This window comes from Eubalaena glacialis, chromosome X (assembly GCF_028564815.1).
Source record: "Eubalaena glacialis isolate mEubGla1 chromosome X, mEubGla1.1.hap2.+ XY, whole genome shotgun sequence".
NCBI lineage: Eukaryota > Metazoa > Chordata > Mammalia > Artiodactyla > Balaenidae > Eubalaena > Eubalaena glacialis.
In genome coordinates this window covers 112,930,436-112,947,322 of record NC_083736.1, presented here as the reverse complement: position 1 = coordinate 112,947,322, position 16,887 = coordinate 112,930,436, and the positions used below count along the sequence as shown (strand labels likewise).

Genomic DNA, 16,887 nt, shown 5'->3' with positions numbered 1-16,887 from the left:
CAATTCAGTCCTTGGCCAACAACTAGATTGAACTAACTACCTGACTTGGAGCTGACGTGTCCTGGAAAACACATTTTTAAAACTTTAACACTTTTCTCCCCTTGTAATTTAAGTTTAAATTTAAAGCTTAGACTATACATGTAAAATTTAACTTAATGAATATATAACTAAACCTAAGTAGAAGAAAGTGCAAAGGTAAAGAACTGAGGATTTACATAGTAAAACAAAAACAGGGCAGTCATTATTTGATTTTAAAAATTCTCATTTAAATTTGCAGTGCTTTAAATGAATATCAAAGTAGTAATCAACAGAGGTTAAGAGACCATAATACTCTTTCTCTTAGAAAATACAACAAAAATATAACTTTTAACAGTTCCACTCTCAAACTTTTCTCTACAGTAAAATGCCTCACTCACCTCTACAACAGGTTGTTGTGAGAATCTCTGCCTGGGTGTTCTATGAAGCATTTTTAAACTTTCATTTTCTTTTTTAATATATACTGGTTCTTATTCAAGTTTTATTTTCTCTTTAATATTCAAACAACTATTCTTCTTTTCTCGTCAATATTTTATAATTTCCAAGAGGTTTTTAAGTATCTTGAGAGAACATTTATTTCAAAAGTATCTACTACTATTACTAGACAAGAAAACAAAAAACTTAGGTAAAGACTTGACATTTTGTCCTATATACATCTTAATCATCCTAAAGGTAAAAACTCACATGAAACTTTAAGATACAAGATGATATGAGAATCTCAACATGGAAAGCTGTCACTATAACTATGAGCAGTGTACAAACATGCTTCTACTTTTACCTACATAAGCTGACAGATGTTTAAAATACTGGGTTAACGAAGATCTTTTAGTAAAGTGACTTAGGCAGGCTTAAACTAGCAAGGATTAAGGATGAATCCTTACTAATTAATTGGAAGATCTGAGACATATTTTATATTTCATTTTACAAAATCAGGAGTATTTATTTTGAAACAAGAGAAGAAGACATGGTCTACCTGTCAGAAAACTACCACTCAGAAATATTTTTCATCCACAAAGCAGGAAAAACATATAAACATTTAAATTTCACATTGGCACCAAAAAGGTTAACTGCCCTGCCTTCTTGGATTAGAAAAACTGATGCTGAGCAGTAAGTAGTTTTGCAGGCGTTTGAACATGCCTAAGCCTTTAAATCAGTAAAATACTTTCTAAAAATTCTGATTACAAAAGTAATACAGACTTACAAAAAATTCAAACAGAACAAAATAAAAAAAGTGAAAGGTCCCTCCCTGTAAAGCCCCTCTGGGACCCATCCCCCCCCCCAAAGAAACCACATTTAACAGTTTGGTGCCTGTCTTTCCAAATCTTCTGTTCTATACGTATATAAAACACACACACCTCACTTGGCTCATTCTATACACAGTGTTTTGCCACTTGATTTTACACTTAATATACCTTTGACATCTTTCCATGTCAGTACATGTAGGCTAGATGGTATTCAATCATTAAATACCCTTTTAACAATGGCAAAATCATTTTTAAAAATCATCCACCCAAGTACATGTGTATAATTTTAAAAGAAAATGGACAAAATCCTAAAACACAAACATCTAAAAATAATCTCTATCTTTCTACCAGTGTAGAATAGTTCATTCCTTTTTCACACAAAACAAATTATGTGATTGGGGAGATTAATCTGTACGTTTACAAAGAAGGCTCCATTTGTTAAGCCTATCTAAAAAGGATGAAAAAGTCAGTTGATTAATTCACTTACATTTAGAAATCTAAGTCAGTATACTACAAATACACATTGTGATCAGTTATAATAATATGATGCTTCTTAGTCTAGGGTTTCAATTAAATAACAGTGAAAAAATAGGACAGATAATACAGCTAAAATCCTGAAAAATCCAGAAATTCAAATTTTAGATTGCTAACTATAACATCACAGTTTACATTTTTTTCCTACTTGGTAGCAAATGCTAATGGAATTCAATGTTGATTTCTTAAAGTTGGTTCACATCACACATTCAATCAGGGTAATAAGAATATAACACGCCTACTGTAGTTAGATTAAGACATAAAAATTTTTTGCTTGAAAGTAATGACTGTGTAGCACATGGGACATTTGTCCACTGCTTCAGCACACTGTTTACAAGTGACCAGATGTCCACAAGGAATAAAAGCTACAGCAATATTTCTATCCATACAGATTTTGCAAAGCTTCTCCTCTTGCAGGAGCTTTAGCTGCTCTTCAGTACTAATCTCTGTACAAAGAGAAAAAAAAAGTGTTAATTTTAGACTTTCTTAGTTGTTTAAATTCACTGAAATAATGTGAACCCCTACTATGTGCCAGACACTAATCAAGTGTTGGGAGATAGGATGACTCACATATGGCATCTGCTCTTAAGTAGTTCGCATGCTAGTGGGAGAGAAAGACGTGAGCTGAGGCTACGGAGGTAAGCACAAAGTGATAAGTGCTATAATAAAGTTACACACAAAGTGCTCTGGGACAAGACCACAGAACAAGTTCTTCTGTTCAGACTAGCTGGGGAAGGCTTCACGGGTTGGCGGCTGTTGGATGGGGGAGGGGGAAGTGGAAGAGTGACATTTAAAAATAGCAATTCGCTAAGCAGAGAAACAAGGCTTAGGTAAAAGAAGTAGCATATAGAAAAGGCATGGCTTATTCCAGAAATGGAGGGATGGATTTGAGGGCCACTTCTGAAGTGGGACAAGTAGGATTTGGTGACTGGATGTGAGGGATGAGGAAGAAAGGAAATAAAGTCGATTTCAAGATTTCTAGCATGGCTGACAAGGGGATGGTGATGTCAATAGGAAATATAAAAGGAGGTACAGGTTTGGGATTTTCAAGATTTTTTGAGGTGTTTGCACAGCATCCATATAAAAATGTTCAACAGGCAATCGGAGAGTCAAGTCTTGAGATCAGAAGAAGTCAGGGCTAAAGATAGAGATTTGGGTGTCATCAATACACAGGTGGCACTGAAGTTCTTGCTTAATTCAGCCTTTGTCAAACTAAGTTTTGTGAAATGTTAACAAATATGCCATAGAAATGTGTTTCACTGTCATATATAACTATTATGACAACAACATCAACAACAGCAGCAATTAACAGTAATATAGCACTTCTACTATGTGCTAGGCACTATTCCAAATGCATTACATATTATAACAACCTTTGTAATCACTGTATACCAGTGTATACCAAATTTAGCCTCACATGAGAATCACTTGGGGCATTTTTTTAACAATAGATTCCTTGGCCCCATTCACTGAATCTAAAATTTATGGTGTTGAGCACACTGGCATTTGGGAACCATGACTATCAAGTTCAGGGCAGTGTAACAAAGCATATATGCCCTCTTAGAAATTCAAAATGCATTTCCCTATTTAACTACAGAGTTCATTTTTCATGGCATCTCTTTTAACATTCTGGGAACACTATTCTGAAAACAAGTTTGGGAAACAGTGGTCTAATTTTATTCAACAAATACTTACTGAACACTTAGCTAGGTTCTAGGCATTAGAGATAGAACAATTAACAAATATATAGACCCTGGGCTCCCAATCATTCATAGACAAGTAAGGAACACAAGCAGACAGGAAATTATAATACAGTGTGATGATAAAAAGTAATTATAATGTGTTATGAAGAACACAGGAAGGGTGTCCGTGCACACACACATAAAGGGGAGGCCTCCCAGAAAAAATTATACCTAAACTGGGTCCTAAAGGATGAGTAGGAGTAAAGTAGGAGAGGAAGATGGCCTTGGGGGACAAGAGCAATGGGAGAAGAGGGTTCTGGGCAGAGGAAATGACATAAGCAGGCACCAAGGAGAGAGACAGAACCAGGCCTGCAAGTGCACAGGTAAGGCTTGTGAAGAGAATCTGAGGTGGAAATAGCACGACATGAGGCTACAGAAGGTTAGCAGGAGCCTGATCATGAAGGATTTGGCAACCCATGTAAAGGAGTTTGGACTTGACACCGAGGACCCCAGGAGCCAGTGAAGGGTTTTAACCTGGAAAAAGATATCAGAATTGCTTCAGAAAGGTTTTCTTGATTAGCGGTGGAGAAAAGGATTATATAATATCTTTTTTCTTAAAAGGCAACTTCCTGGGCATAATCAAAACTCAAACATGGAACACAGAGATAAGAAGATAAACTGCCTGCCCCCAAGAAGCTTGTCTAATGGGCAGGAGAGAAAAGAAAACAGTTCCAAAATGATGTTACAATTGCTTTAACAGCAGAGAGAGTAGAGGGAGCTGCAAACTCTGCTATGGGTATTGGAGAAAACTTCAAAGAAGTGACCTTTGAGCTGAGCCTTGAAGGATGAGTTCAAGAAATGGATTTAAGGAACTGGGGGTGGAGTGGGGCATCAGATGAGGTATACAAACAGGAAAAAGGCATTCGGGGCATAGGAAACAACAGAAGTAAAGGGATGGCATTATAAACTGATTTATATTATATGGAAGCATCTGACCAAAAAAGTCAGAATAAAGTATATATTCATGCCATCACCAAGACTGTGGTAACCAGTGCGAGCTAGCCTGCCAGAGGAATATGGAAAAGCAGAGTGACTTGGTTAAGGGAAAGCACTTGAGATAACAGGCTTTCTGCTGCCGTCCACAAGCAGAGGGACTTGGAGATCATGCAGCAGAAGCAGAAAAAGGCAAATGAGAATGAAGAACCCAAGTAACTTCATGTCCAATCCTCTTGCACTTCTGTGTGCCTGGAGCCAGTCCCACCATGCTAGAGTTTCCTCCTGTAGTGCTCACAGGTCCCAGCACGGCATTCCCTTTGCCCTGAGTCTACAGCAGGTCTCTTTTGTGCTTCCTTCCCTTCAGGTAGTCTCTCTACACCTGGGCCAGTCCTGGGGGTAAGGGGACTACCCCGTCCCAGTGTTTTTTAAAAGTAGCTTTGTAATTCCAAGAAAAATCAAAAAAAGGAAGACAATTAAGTAATTTACACATTACTTTTGGATGTAATGCCACAATGAATAAAAAAGGACACTGGATCAGATACCTCTAGTAGTCGAATTTACAGAGACAGAAAGCAGAATGGTGGTTGCCAGGGGAGGGGGAAATGGGAGTTGTTGTTTAATAGGTAGAGTTTCCGTTTTGTAGATAAAAAGAGTTCTGGAGATGGATTGCACTACAGTGTGAATGTACTTAAAACTACTGAACTGTACACTTAAAAATGGTTCAGAAGGTAAATTTTATGTGTATTTACCACAATTGCTTTGTTTTTGGCTGCGCTGCGTGGCTTGCTGGATCTTAGTTCCCTGACCAGGGCTGGAACCCAGGCCCCTCAGCAGTGAAAGCACCAAGTCCTAACCACTGGACCACCAGGGAATTCCCCACAATTTTTTAGAAAGTAAAAAAAAAAAACAAGAAAAAACAGGAACACTGGACCAGAAGTCAGGAAACCTGAATTTTACTCCCAACTATCTGAGTGACCTTGAGTAACAGCATATCTGCACTTCAGTTTTCTCTGAAGTAATGAAAATTTTATATGATCTTTAAGGTTCCTTTCATTCCGATTGTTTGCGATTCCATGTTTGCAGACCACAATGGATGAAATGTCATGCCTACCAAACACAGATATCATCAACTCCACTTTTCCTACCTTATTTCAGGCTTGCATACAGACACTTACTTGAGATGGTGATGGTCTGGGCATTCTTTCCAGACTAATAGTTTACCTCTGGCAATTACTTCCCTCTAGCCTTTAGAGTAACTATTGGGTTCTTTCCTTTCCTGAGGTACCTTTCCCCTTCTACTTCCTACAAGGCCCCCTTCTAGGTCGGGAGGTTCTGGCACATAGCAATAAAGGCAACAGCTAGATAATCTTTGATGTTATTTGCTAATATTTTTACTACATTATTTTAAACCACTTGTAGAATAAACTGATGTTATTAATGTTCCTATCAGAGCAGATTCATGTGGAAAGACAGACTGATAAGAAATGTGTATGGGTTATTTGATTTTTACATTATGTTCTGTAATATACACATAAGGATTAAAGCAAGTGCCTTAGCACACACATGAAGTAAAGGGCTTTATATCATACTATGTTGTTTTTAAAAAGAAAGAAAAAAAGATACTAATTTGGTACTATCTTTAGAAGACGGGGGTATTCTCTGTCACAGAGCCAATGGGATAAAAACTAGTATTGAATCTAGGATTTCTCAATGAGTAACAATAACATTGTACTTTTTTCTAATAACTTCCATCTGCTTTACTTCAACTAGGCCCACCCTCTATTTTGTATAGAATTAAAAGATTCTTAGTGCCAGTCTTTCCTCATCAGCTTTTGGGAAGAGAAATAGACAGCAGTCCTCCATGAGAAGATAGCCTGTAACAATTACTTGCCTCTCAATTTTGTGAGACTAAGGAGAGATCAACTGATGAATTCTAACCTGTGCCCCTGAGAGCTGGCATTTGTTTAGGCTCTCCTTCCCACACTACCCTGGCTTGTAGTCTCAGTAATAAGAACCCCCCACCAACTCCTGTTGGATAGAGGACAAACATGCCCCAATGCACTCTGTCCCTTGTTCTCTTCCTACTGCAACCCACTAAATCTTTCTGTTGTAAACACCTTCAGGTATAAAAACTAACACCTTATTGTCAAACTTAATTAAGCTTGAGTTGTAGTTACGGGGAGAATGGCACAATCACTTGTATCACAAGTAAATGGTTTGTTTCACCATCACCAAGACACATGGAGCTATTATAGGTTTTAAATACATGCATCTTTAAGGAAAATATGCTTTCTGCTGAATCTTTTACATCAACTAATGTAATTTAAAACATCATTAATGTTATACTGTTTTATGACTTATGTAATTATCTGAATAATGTTTCAAAAGCATCTGAAATAACCTAAAGATCAAAAGGGTCTTTAAGGTAAAAAAAAAAAAAAAAAAAAAAAAAGGGAACTTTTAGGTTCATTAGCCCTTGGAGAATTCTCATCTTTTGATACAGGTGGTCAAAAGCTTAGAGAATGATTATAATAAAGTACCCCAAGAATGTATTCAGTTTGAAACCTTTTCTTTAACCTCCAATGTTGTTGGCAAGCTCTAGAGTAGCTGTCATCCTTAAAGGAGAAACTTGTATTTTTTATCTTTTTTTTTCCTAAAAGGAGGTTATATACTTCTCTTCTACATTATTTAATACACTTTCTATATATGATTCATAGTATTAAGATGCCATTAATTCAAGTTCTATTTAGCAATATGACCCCTTTATATATTTACATCATATGAAAAGTTGCAGAACACTCTAAATCCAAAGAGTTTCAACTACAAAACTTACAGTCTACACACAATGATAAAAGTTAGTCTTTGTTGTTCTTTATCTAAAATAGAGCATAAACTCACACTTTTAAAATGAATGGATCACTGGATCTTACTTGGACCCTGAGTAGAACAAATGAACTGTAAAAACATTTTAAGACAATGAGGAAAATTAAAACCAACTGAATTTCAGATGATATGGAATTACTGTTAATTTTGTTAAGTGTGACAATAGTATGTTATGGGCTAAATGTCTGTCTCTCCAAAATTCATACGTTGAACCCCTGACCCACTGTGTGATGGTACTTGGAGGTGGGGCCTTTGGGAGGTAATTGGTTTAGATGAGGTAATGAGGATGGGACTCCATGATGGGATCAAGGTCCTTATAAGAAGAGGAATAGAAAGCGGAGTGCTCTCTCTCTTGGCCATGTGAGGACTTAGAGAAGGCAGCCATCTGCAAGCCTGGAAGAGAGTCTTCACCAGGAACCAAATCTGCCTGCACCTTGGTGTTGCACTTCCCAGCCTCCAGAACTATGAGAAACAAATGTCTGTTGTTTAAGCCACCCAGTTTACAGTACTGTTATAACAGTCTGAGCAGATTAACACACAGTATTAAGGTGACGTTAAAAGAAGTCCCTATCTGTTACATATTTATTGAAGTATTTATAGGTAAATGATATATAGGATGTCTGGGATTTACTTTGAAATACTACAGCAAAGAAAAAAAGGTGGGGGAAGAAGTGAAACAAGATTGGAAAAGTGCTGACAATTATCGAAGATGGTCAATGCGTACGTGAGGGTTCATTATACTACTCTCTCCACTTTTGAGTATGTTTGACATTTTTCATAATAAAAAGTTTTAAAAAACATTTATCCTAAGGGGAATATGAGAGGAGGGAAATGAATGGGCCACAAAGTCATGTAAGATACTATCCATAATGAAGTGATGTTAGGTGTGTTTTGCTTTTTAAAAACAGGCATGCGTACCTTTCTGTAATGAAGTCTGACCTGATTCATCTTGTGTATTGTCTTTCTGAGCACTCACTAGATCTGCAACCAGAACCTCAAGTGATTTATAGTTGCTCCCAGATGTCTTAATTTTTTCCTCCATTATTTTCTTAATGTCCTTGAAACTGAATCCCATTCGTATAGCTTCTTGTACCATAGGATTTTGGAATATGGTATCATCTGAAATGAAAATTGGTGAGGAAAAAGATCATAGAGTTTAATTATTTTCATTAACACAACAACAGCAAAGTATAATTAAAAAGAAAAATTTAAGCAACAAGCAAAAAATCAAAACCAGGGACTCCCCTGGTGGTCTAGCAGCTAAGACTCTGTGCTCCCAATGCAGGGGGCCCAGGTTTGATCCCTGGTCAGGGAGCTAGATCCCACATGCTGCAACTAAAAAAAAAAAAAAAAAAAAAAAAAAAAAAAAAAATCCCGAGTGCCGCAACTAAGACCCAACGCAGCCAAATAAATAAACAACAACAACTATAAAAAATCAAAACCAAACCACCAAACCAAAGCTGCTTTGGGAAGAGGATTTAGAAATACTTGGGGCATTGAAGAATCACTTTCAGAATCTTACAACAGTTGAAAATGCAATGAGTATGTATTTTGTAGCATTATGAATTGAGATTAGGTGCTTTAAAGACTACATGAACAGTACAAGATAAGGTAAAACAGATAAGAAAAGGGTTAAGTGCTTCAAAAATCTGAAAAGTGTGGATGCCTTTAGTGAATCACCAGCAATTATTTTGAAAAAATCATGGGAAATAGAGGAAGACCCAGTCTTTGACCTTAAATGTATCAGTTTCCTATCTCTCTGACTTAGTTTCTGCAGCTGGGGGTGGGGGGTGGACTAGATAAGGCAAGAAAGCAAATAGAAAGTCACTTTAATGACACTCAAAGTAGGAATACAGATTGTGTAGTGATGTGCTAAAAGAGGAGACTTCTCCTCTGACTCATCAATTCTACTCTTTGGTATTTTTTTTTTTCTTTTCCATGCCGCACAGCTTGCAGGATCTTAGTTCCCCGACCAGGGATTGAACCTGGGCCCCGGCAGTGAAAGCACCGAGTCCTGACCACTGGACCGCCAGGGACTTCCCCACTCTTGGGTATTAAAAATGAGTACATATATCCACCAAAGACATACACAAGAATATTCACAGCACTGTTATTTATAACAGGCCCAAACTGGAAACAACTCAAATGCCCATCATCAGGTGAATGGATAAGTAAATTCTGGTATATTCAAATATTACACAGCAAGAAAGAAAAATGAACTACTGCCACAGACAACATGGATCAATCACATAGATATGATAAACAAAACATCATCATAATGATGAACCAGAGACAAAAGAGTGCATACTGTATGATTACATTTTTAAGATGTTCAAATCTAATCTACGGTAACAGAAGTCAGAATATAACTTGAGGGTGGATATTGATTGGGAAGGGGCCTGAAGGAGCTTTCCAGGGTGGTGGTAATGTTCTATATCTTGATCTGGGTGATGGTTAGATGGACCTCTACCTCATACCATATACAAAAATTAACTCAAAATGGATGAAAGACCTGAATGTAAGAGCTAAAACCATAAAACTCTTAGAAGAAAACACAGGTGACCTTGGATTAGGCAATGATTTCTTAGATACGACACCAAAAGTATAAGCAACAAAAAACAGACAAATTGAACTTCATCAAAATTAAAAAGTAATATGCTTCAAAGGACACCAACAAGAAAGTGAAAAGACAACCCACAGAATGGGAGAAAATATTTGCAAATCATATACTTGACAAGGGACTTATATGTATAATGTATAAAGAACTAAAATATAAAGAACTATTACAACTCCATAATAAAAAAAAAAGTAACCCAACTAAAAAAAGGGCAAAGGAGATGAACAGACATTTCTCCAAAGAAGACATACAAATGGCCCATAAGCACATAAAAAAATGCCCAACATCATTAGCTATCAGGGAAATGCAAATCAAAACCACAATGAGATACGCTTCACACACCACTAGGAGAGCTGTAATAAGGAGACAGACAACAAGTGTTAACAAGGATGTGGAAAAACTAACTGAAACCCTCATACACTGCTGGTGGGAATATAAAATGGTGCAGCCACTTTGGAAAACCGTCTGGCAGTTTATCAAAAGTTTAAACATAGAGTTACCACATGACCCAGCAACTCCATCCCTAAACATATACCCAAGAGAATTAAAACATATGCCCACACAAAAACTTGAACACAAACGTTCATAGCAGCATCAGCATCATTCATAATAGCCAAAGAGTGGAAACACCCCAAATGTCCACTGACTAATGAATGGATAAACAAAATGTGGTATTATCCATATAAAGGAATATTTTCCACCATAAAAAATAATGAAGTACTCATATATGATAAGGGTTGAACTTATATGACTGGATGAACCTTGAAACCACACATTATTATTCCATTTATATGATATGTCCAGGATAGGCAAATCCATAGAAACAGAAGTAGATAAGTGGTTGTTTGTGCTTGGGGGTCGAGGGGCTGCAATGGTGAATGACTGCTAAGGAGTATGGGGTTTCTTTCTGGGGTTATGATAATGTTTTGCAATTAAGTAGTAGTTATGGTTGTACAACCCTGTGAATATACCAAAACCCACTAAAGTGTATACTTTATATGGGTGAAATTTTTGCTGTAATGAATTATATCTTCATTTAAAAACACTAATCCTAAACCAGAGCAAGAGTCTTACTAGATAAAAGGAATAGTATGCAGTATAAGGATGATTATTATCAAGAAATGTTATAGAATCTCTGTTTCTCGATAATTTCAAAAATACAGGCTGGAAAAAATGATTTCTTAAACTACCATTTATGCACATTACAAAACCTTAATCAAATAGTATCAAAGTGGCTCTCCTTCTCTAGCATACGTATGAATATATATAGTATTCCCTTGCCTTCTAATCCTTAAGATACTAAATAGATGATGTTATGAGTATAGGGAGTCACCTATCATCAGACACCAGATATATTCTAAATTAAACTTTACTATTTTTGAAACATGATGCCTAGGTTGAGAATGAGATCTGTAGTGTGATGTAGGATTCAGAAGACCTTCTTTACAGTCCTAGTTCCACTAATGCTTTGTAATGTAACCGTGGGCAGGTCACTTAACCTCTCTGTTTCTTCATCCGAAAAGTGGGATAACAATATCTTCTTTGTTTCACATATCTTTCTCTGCACACTTTAGTTTTTAAAGATGTCTATGATGAGTAAATAATCTTTGTGATAAAAATCCTCTACCTCTCTAAAAGGTAATAGGAGGTAAACAAACCAAACCATACTCCTTTGTGAAGAAGCTGGGGAAGGCAAAAAGATGGCATGGAATAAGGAAGCAGGAAGGTTAGGGCTGATCATTGTGATGGCACATTAGTAGAGCACTGGATTCACAATCCTGGCTAACTAAAGAAACCCCATTGACAAAAATACACTTAACGCTTTTTGTGATTTTAACAGAAATAACAATGGACAGCCTACAGCTGTTCCTCTCAAACTTGGAAAAACTGTCCAACCTCTGAACCAATGTTCCCAGTATATAAATATCCAACTTAAATTTATAGGCACTTCATTAATTCTTAAGTCTATAGCAATCTCATCTCAAAGAAATATACCTTGAAAGAATCAGTTTACCTTTCCACCTTATAAATAACAAGTATAATAAATTGGCAATGAAATTAAAGTATTTATTTTAATAAGAATATTTACCAATTCTTTTAGTTAATGATGGTGTTTTTTCAGCAGTTCTCGTCTGAAATAGAAATATGAATTATAAGTTAGAATTCCTTTTGGTAGAAGACAATTACTTCAATTTGAGAAGTTATGTTAATCATGAGTTTATAAATTAGCTTTATTCCAGTTCGACATATGAATATTCACAAGAGGCATATAGCCTGATGAAGCTAGAAGTTAAAAGATCATCTAACCCAATCCATTCACTTTACAGACAAGAAGCTGAGGCTCAGGGAGATTAAACAACTTGATCGAGGCAATACAGTTCATGGCAGGGCCATAATGGCAACTCTTGTGTCTCATTCTAGTCCAGGGCTCTTTCCACAAAGTACTGATGCTTTGGCCACCCCAGGCCACACTATCAATATAGATACCTTTTTGAGATTTTAAATATTGTCTGTGAAAAGTTAAAGACTAGTAGTACAAAACACATTATACAAGTCTAATTTCAGAAGGCTGAGGGATTTAAGTGTTTTAGTTCTTCAAGCCCATTTTCGCCTACAGTGATACTTAAATCAGTTCATCCGGATTCCCTTTTCACAAATTTGCTTTAGCTTAAGAAAAACAAGCACTCTTCAAGATCTCCCCTTTAAGCTCACCATACATTACTGTTTTACTTTAAAATTTTTATTTTATATTGGAGTATAGTTGATTTACAATGTTGTGTTAGTTTCAGGTGTACAGCAAGGTGATTCAGTTATACATATACATATATCTATTCTTTTTCAAATTCTTTTCCCATTTAGCTTATTACAGAATATTGAGCAGAGTTCCCTGTGCTATACAGTAGGTCCTTGTTGGTTATCTATTTTATTTATTTATTTTAATAAATTTATTTATTTTTGGCTGTGTTGGGTCTTCATTGCTGCGCGCGGGCTTGCTCTAGTTGGCGGCGAGCTGGGGCTACTCTTCATTGGGGTGCATGGGCTTCTCAGTGCAGTGGCTTCTCTTTGTTGCGGAGCACAGGCTCTAGGGGCGCGGGCTTCAGTAGTTGTGGCACAAGGGCTCAGTAGTTGTGGTACAAGGGCTCAGTAGTTGTGGCTTGCGTGCTCTAGAGCACAGGCTCAGTAGTTGTGGTGCACGGGCTTAGTTGCTCCGCGGCATGTGGGATCTTCCCGGACCAGGGCTCGAACCCGTGTCCCCTGCATTGGCAGGCGGATTCTTAACCAGTGCGCCACCAGGGAAGTCCCAGTTATCTATTTTAAATATAGTAGTTTGTATATGTTAAACCCAAACTCCTAATTTAGCCCCCTCCCCACCTTTTCCCTTTGGTAACCATAAGTTTGTTTTCTAAGTCTGTGAGTCTGTTTCTGTTTTGTTAAATAAGTTCATTTGTATCATTTTTGCTGACTTCCTTTTGGTCACACATACCTTCTTTTGGTGTCTTAACACCTCTATCAAGCCTTCTGCCCTGGGAGCGATTCTGTTTCTTCAGGTGATTTTGCATAACTCTCCTCTGAACCATTATATTTTGTTTAGCGATGTAACAAAGTTAATATTTTTTAACAACTACTTTTTAAAGACTGTTTAGGTACACAGTAAAATTGAGGGGAAGATACAGAGATTTCCCATGTACCCCTTGCCCCAGCACATGTGTTCCCTCCCTCATTATCAACATCCTTCCCAGAGTGGCACACTTGTTAAAATCAGTGAACCTACACTGATACGTCATAATCACCCAAAGTCTATAGTTTACATTAGGGTTCACCCTTGTTGTTTTACATTCTATCACCATACATTATTAATCTAAAATACTATACTGTGAATTTTATACCAAGAAATCATTGCAAAACAAATTATGTAATATTTGAAACTATATATTCTACAATATGTGACTTACCAGAGACTCCTCAATTGAATGGGTTAAATGAATATTGTTTATGTATTCTTGTCCTTTCTCTTCTAACAGATATCTACACCTAAACAAATAAAAGGTTAAACTTTAGTAGCTCATAAATTAGTAAAGTATAATTAAAGATATAACCTCCATCATGTTAATTCCATTAACATGCTTTTTGATATTTCTAAGGAGCCACAAAATAAAATGTTACTCAATTCCCTATCAAACTATCATTTTAAGGTTAAAAAAATGTTCCCTTTGTTATCCTAATATGCTAATGTCAGTAGAGCAAAAATATCAACTTGAGAACTTTCAGCTTTTACGCAAGTTATTAAATTAGCACCTTGACATTTAAAAACAAGTTTTAAGTAATCTTAATGAGTTTTATTTAGAGATTAACCAATTGTACATTTTAAAGGAATTCTTTAGGCTTTCAGCCTTTCCTTTTAAGGCTGTTTAAGGTTAAGATTTATTTCCAAATGATCATTCTGAAGTTTTAAGTTGTACTATTTTGTAGGCCAAAAATTCACATCACTGTACACTGTACACATCTGTGTACTTTATTTTAAAGAGGCAAGATGGCAAAGAGACGTTTAGAATATGTCATCCTTCTAAGATGCCACTGAGTGTAAGCAGCATGATTATATTATATACTACCACTGCCAATTAAATTATGACCCACCACCAGATGTGTCCTGATTTCAGAGATCTGAAAATGTGACCAACTGTGTGCCTTAGAATCAGTGAGATTCAGTAATATTTGTTAGAGGGCGTGATGGATTCTTAAGGAATCTCCTTGGCAACATGGGCTCTCATGCCCATCATTAAAGAGCCTACTTCCCGCAGTGGATAAGAATCCGCCTGCCAATGCAGGGGACATGGGTTCGACCCCTGGTCCAGGAAGATCCCACATGCTGCAGAGCAACTAAGCCCGTGCGCCACAACTGAACCCGCGTGCTGCAACTACCACAATGAGAAGCCCGCGCACCGCAATGAAGAGTAGCCCCCACTCACCACAACTAGAGAAAGCCGCACAGCAACAAAGACCCAACGCGGACAAAAAAATTTTTTTAAATAAAAAAAATAAAGAGCCTACTTCCAACAACAACAAAAGCATACATTCCTTTTTTTAAAAAAAAGTAATTAATTAATTTGGCTGCACTGGGTCATCGTTACTGCACGGGGGCTTTCTCTAGTTGCGGCGAGCAGGCGCTACTCTTCGTTGTGGTGCGCGGGCTTCTCATTGCGGTGGCTTCTCTTGTTGCGGAGCATGGGCTGTAGGTGCGTGGGCTTCTGTAGTTGTGGCTCACAGGCTCAGTAGTTGTGGCTGGCAGGCTCCAGAGCGCAGGCTCAGTAGTTGTGGCACATGGGCTTAGTTGCTCTGTGGCATGTGGGATCTTTCTGCACCAGGGCTCAAACCTGTGTCCCCTGCTTTGGTAGGCGGATTCTTAACCACTGCGCCACCAGGGAAGTCCCATACATTCCTAATTTGGTGTTTAGAAATAGAATCATCTGAACATCATAGATATGATACATAAGTAATGAATGGTTTGGTCACTGGAGAAGGCTTAGGTGTTTTTTTTTAATGTATATAAAGTAGGTGACCCCATTTTTATAAACCTGGTGCAAATTTCAAATGTCAACTGGTGAAGGCAAAAATAGCTGACGTGAAAAGTTATTCAAGTCTTCCCACTGCTTATGTACTGTCCAACTTGCCTGTCACTGAAGGAACATTTAAATACCTTACCCTGGATACCACCTAGCATGTTGTTCCCAAGGGTCTTCACTGGGCTTCCAATCAGTTAGCCCTCCTCCACAGTGAAAGCACTTTACTTTATCACCTTCACCTAAGAAACACACAAGTAAAAATACATGTATTTGTGCAATTACAAGCTTACCCCAAAATATCCTTTTAAATACTATAAAATTAAGCATTTCTAAATTACATGAAAGTCTCATAGCTTAAAAGAAGATATCTGAATTCACATCTAAGTAACAGATAAGATCATTTGAGGAGGAAATACACACTAAATTCACTGATTCAATTTGAGGTATTTTACAGAAGACAAAAATAAAATTTCCAATTTTTATGTGAAAAATCTCAATTGCTTTAACATATGTCATTTGGGGCCATCAATGCTACATTTACTTTTTCAAACTGTGAAACTTTAACAATAAAGTTCAGCATAATGAAATTACAGGATAAGTTTCTCTAAGGTTATAGCTATATGACACTAAACAAACTTTTAAGATTGCTATATGATACTAAGTAAATAAAATATTGAAATAACTTATATTTTGTATTTTGGCACTATTCAATCTTAAAGTAACTGGGTCAGATATATAACGGTATAATTTTTCTGAATATTCCTGGAAGCCATCACACTAATGGCCCTTCCTTCCCTACTGACATGTCTACAGCAATCCATTTGAAAAGTGCTCATTTTAAGCAATAAAGCATCTTTCGAATATACAGGGCATCTTTCAAATATATAGTCTATGTACAAAAGGCAGGTATCAATTTTAACATCAGCCAAAGTAAACTCCCTAATGTTAACTCTTCTTACAGGGTTGTTGTGAGGCATAGGGAAAATGCATGTAATATACGTATTGAGCACATATAGTAGGTGTGCAATAAATTATAGTTAGTATTACTCTCAGACCTATTCTTCTATCAGGGATATCTATCATCTTTTGCATGTCATTCTTCTCCAAAACACAATTACATAAAGATAAATATGACTCATAATATGGTAATCTTTTCCACGTAAATTCAGTGGTTATATTACAGATTCAACATAAGGGTTCACAGAATAAACTAATATAAATAATGATGTCAGCCTACACCTAAATATTTACCAGTTCAGGGGGCAAATAGCATCTATTTACTTTTTAGGAGCCCTGGGATAGTTGGAAAGTTATTTATTAGCCTAATTTTATAA

General features: G+C 36.8%; 1 protein-coding gene across 7 annotated transcripts in view; it reads right to left on the bottom strand.

The window, feature by feature from the left end:
• Nucleotides 1-239: 239 nt before the first annotated feature.
• Nucleotides 240-16,887, bottom strand: part of XIAP (X-linked inhibitor of apoptosis) — a 40,754-nt gene continuing 24,106 nt past the window's right edge. For 6 of the 7 annotated variants that reach the window (XM_061177883.1, XM_061177882.1, XM_061177880.1 and 3 more), the window contains 5 exons: nt 15,693-15,792; nt 13,946-14,024; nt 12,082-12,124; nt 8,294-8,494; nt 240-2,260 (listed from right to left, as the gene is read on the bottom strand). In XM_061177883.1, coding sequence (XP_061033866.1) covers nt 2,067-2,260; nt 8,294-8,494; nt 12,082-12,124; nt 13,946-14,024; nt 15,693-15,792 — 617 coding nt within the window. In that variant the 3' untranslated portion in view covers nt 240-2,066. The remainder of the gene's footprint in view (nt 2,261-8,293; nt 8,495-12,081; nt 12,125-13,945; nt 14,025-15,692; nt 15,793-16,887) is intronic. The other variant, XM_061177886.1, reaches the window with a different exon arrangement.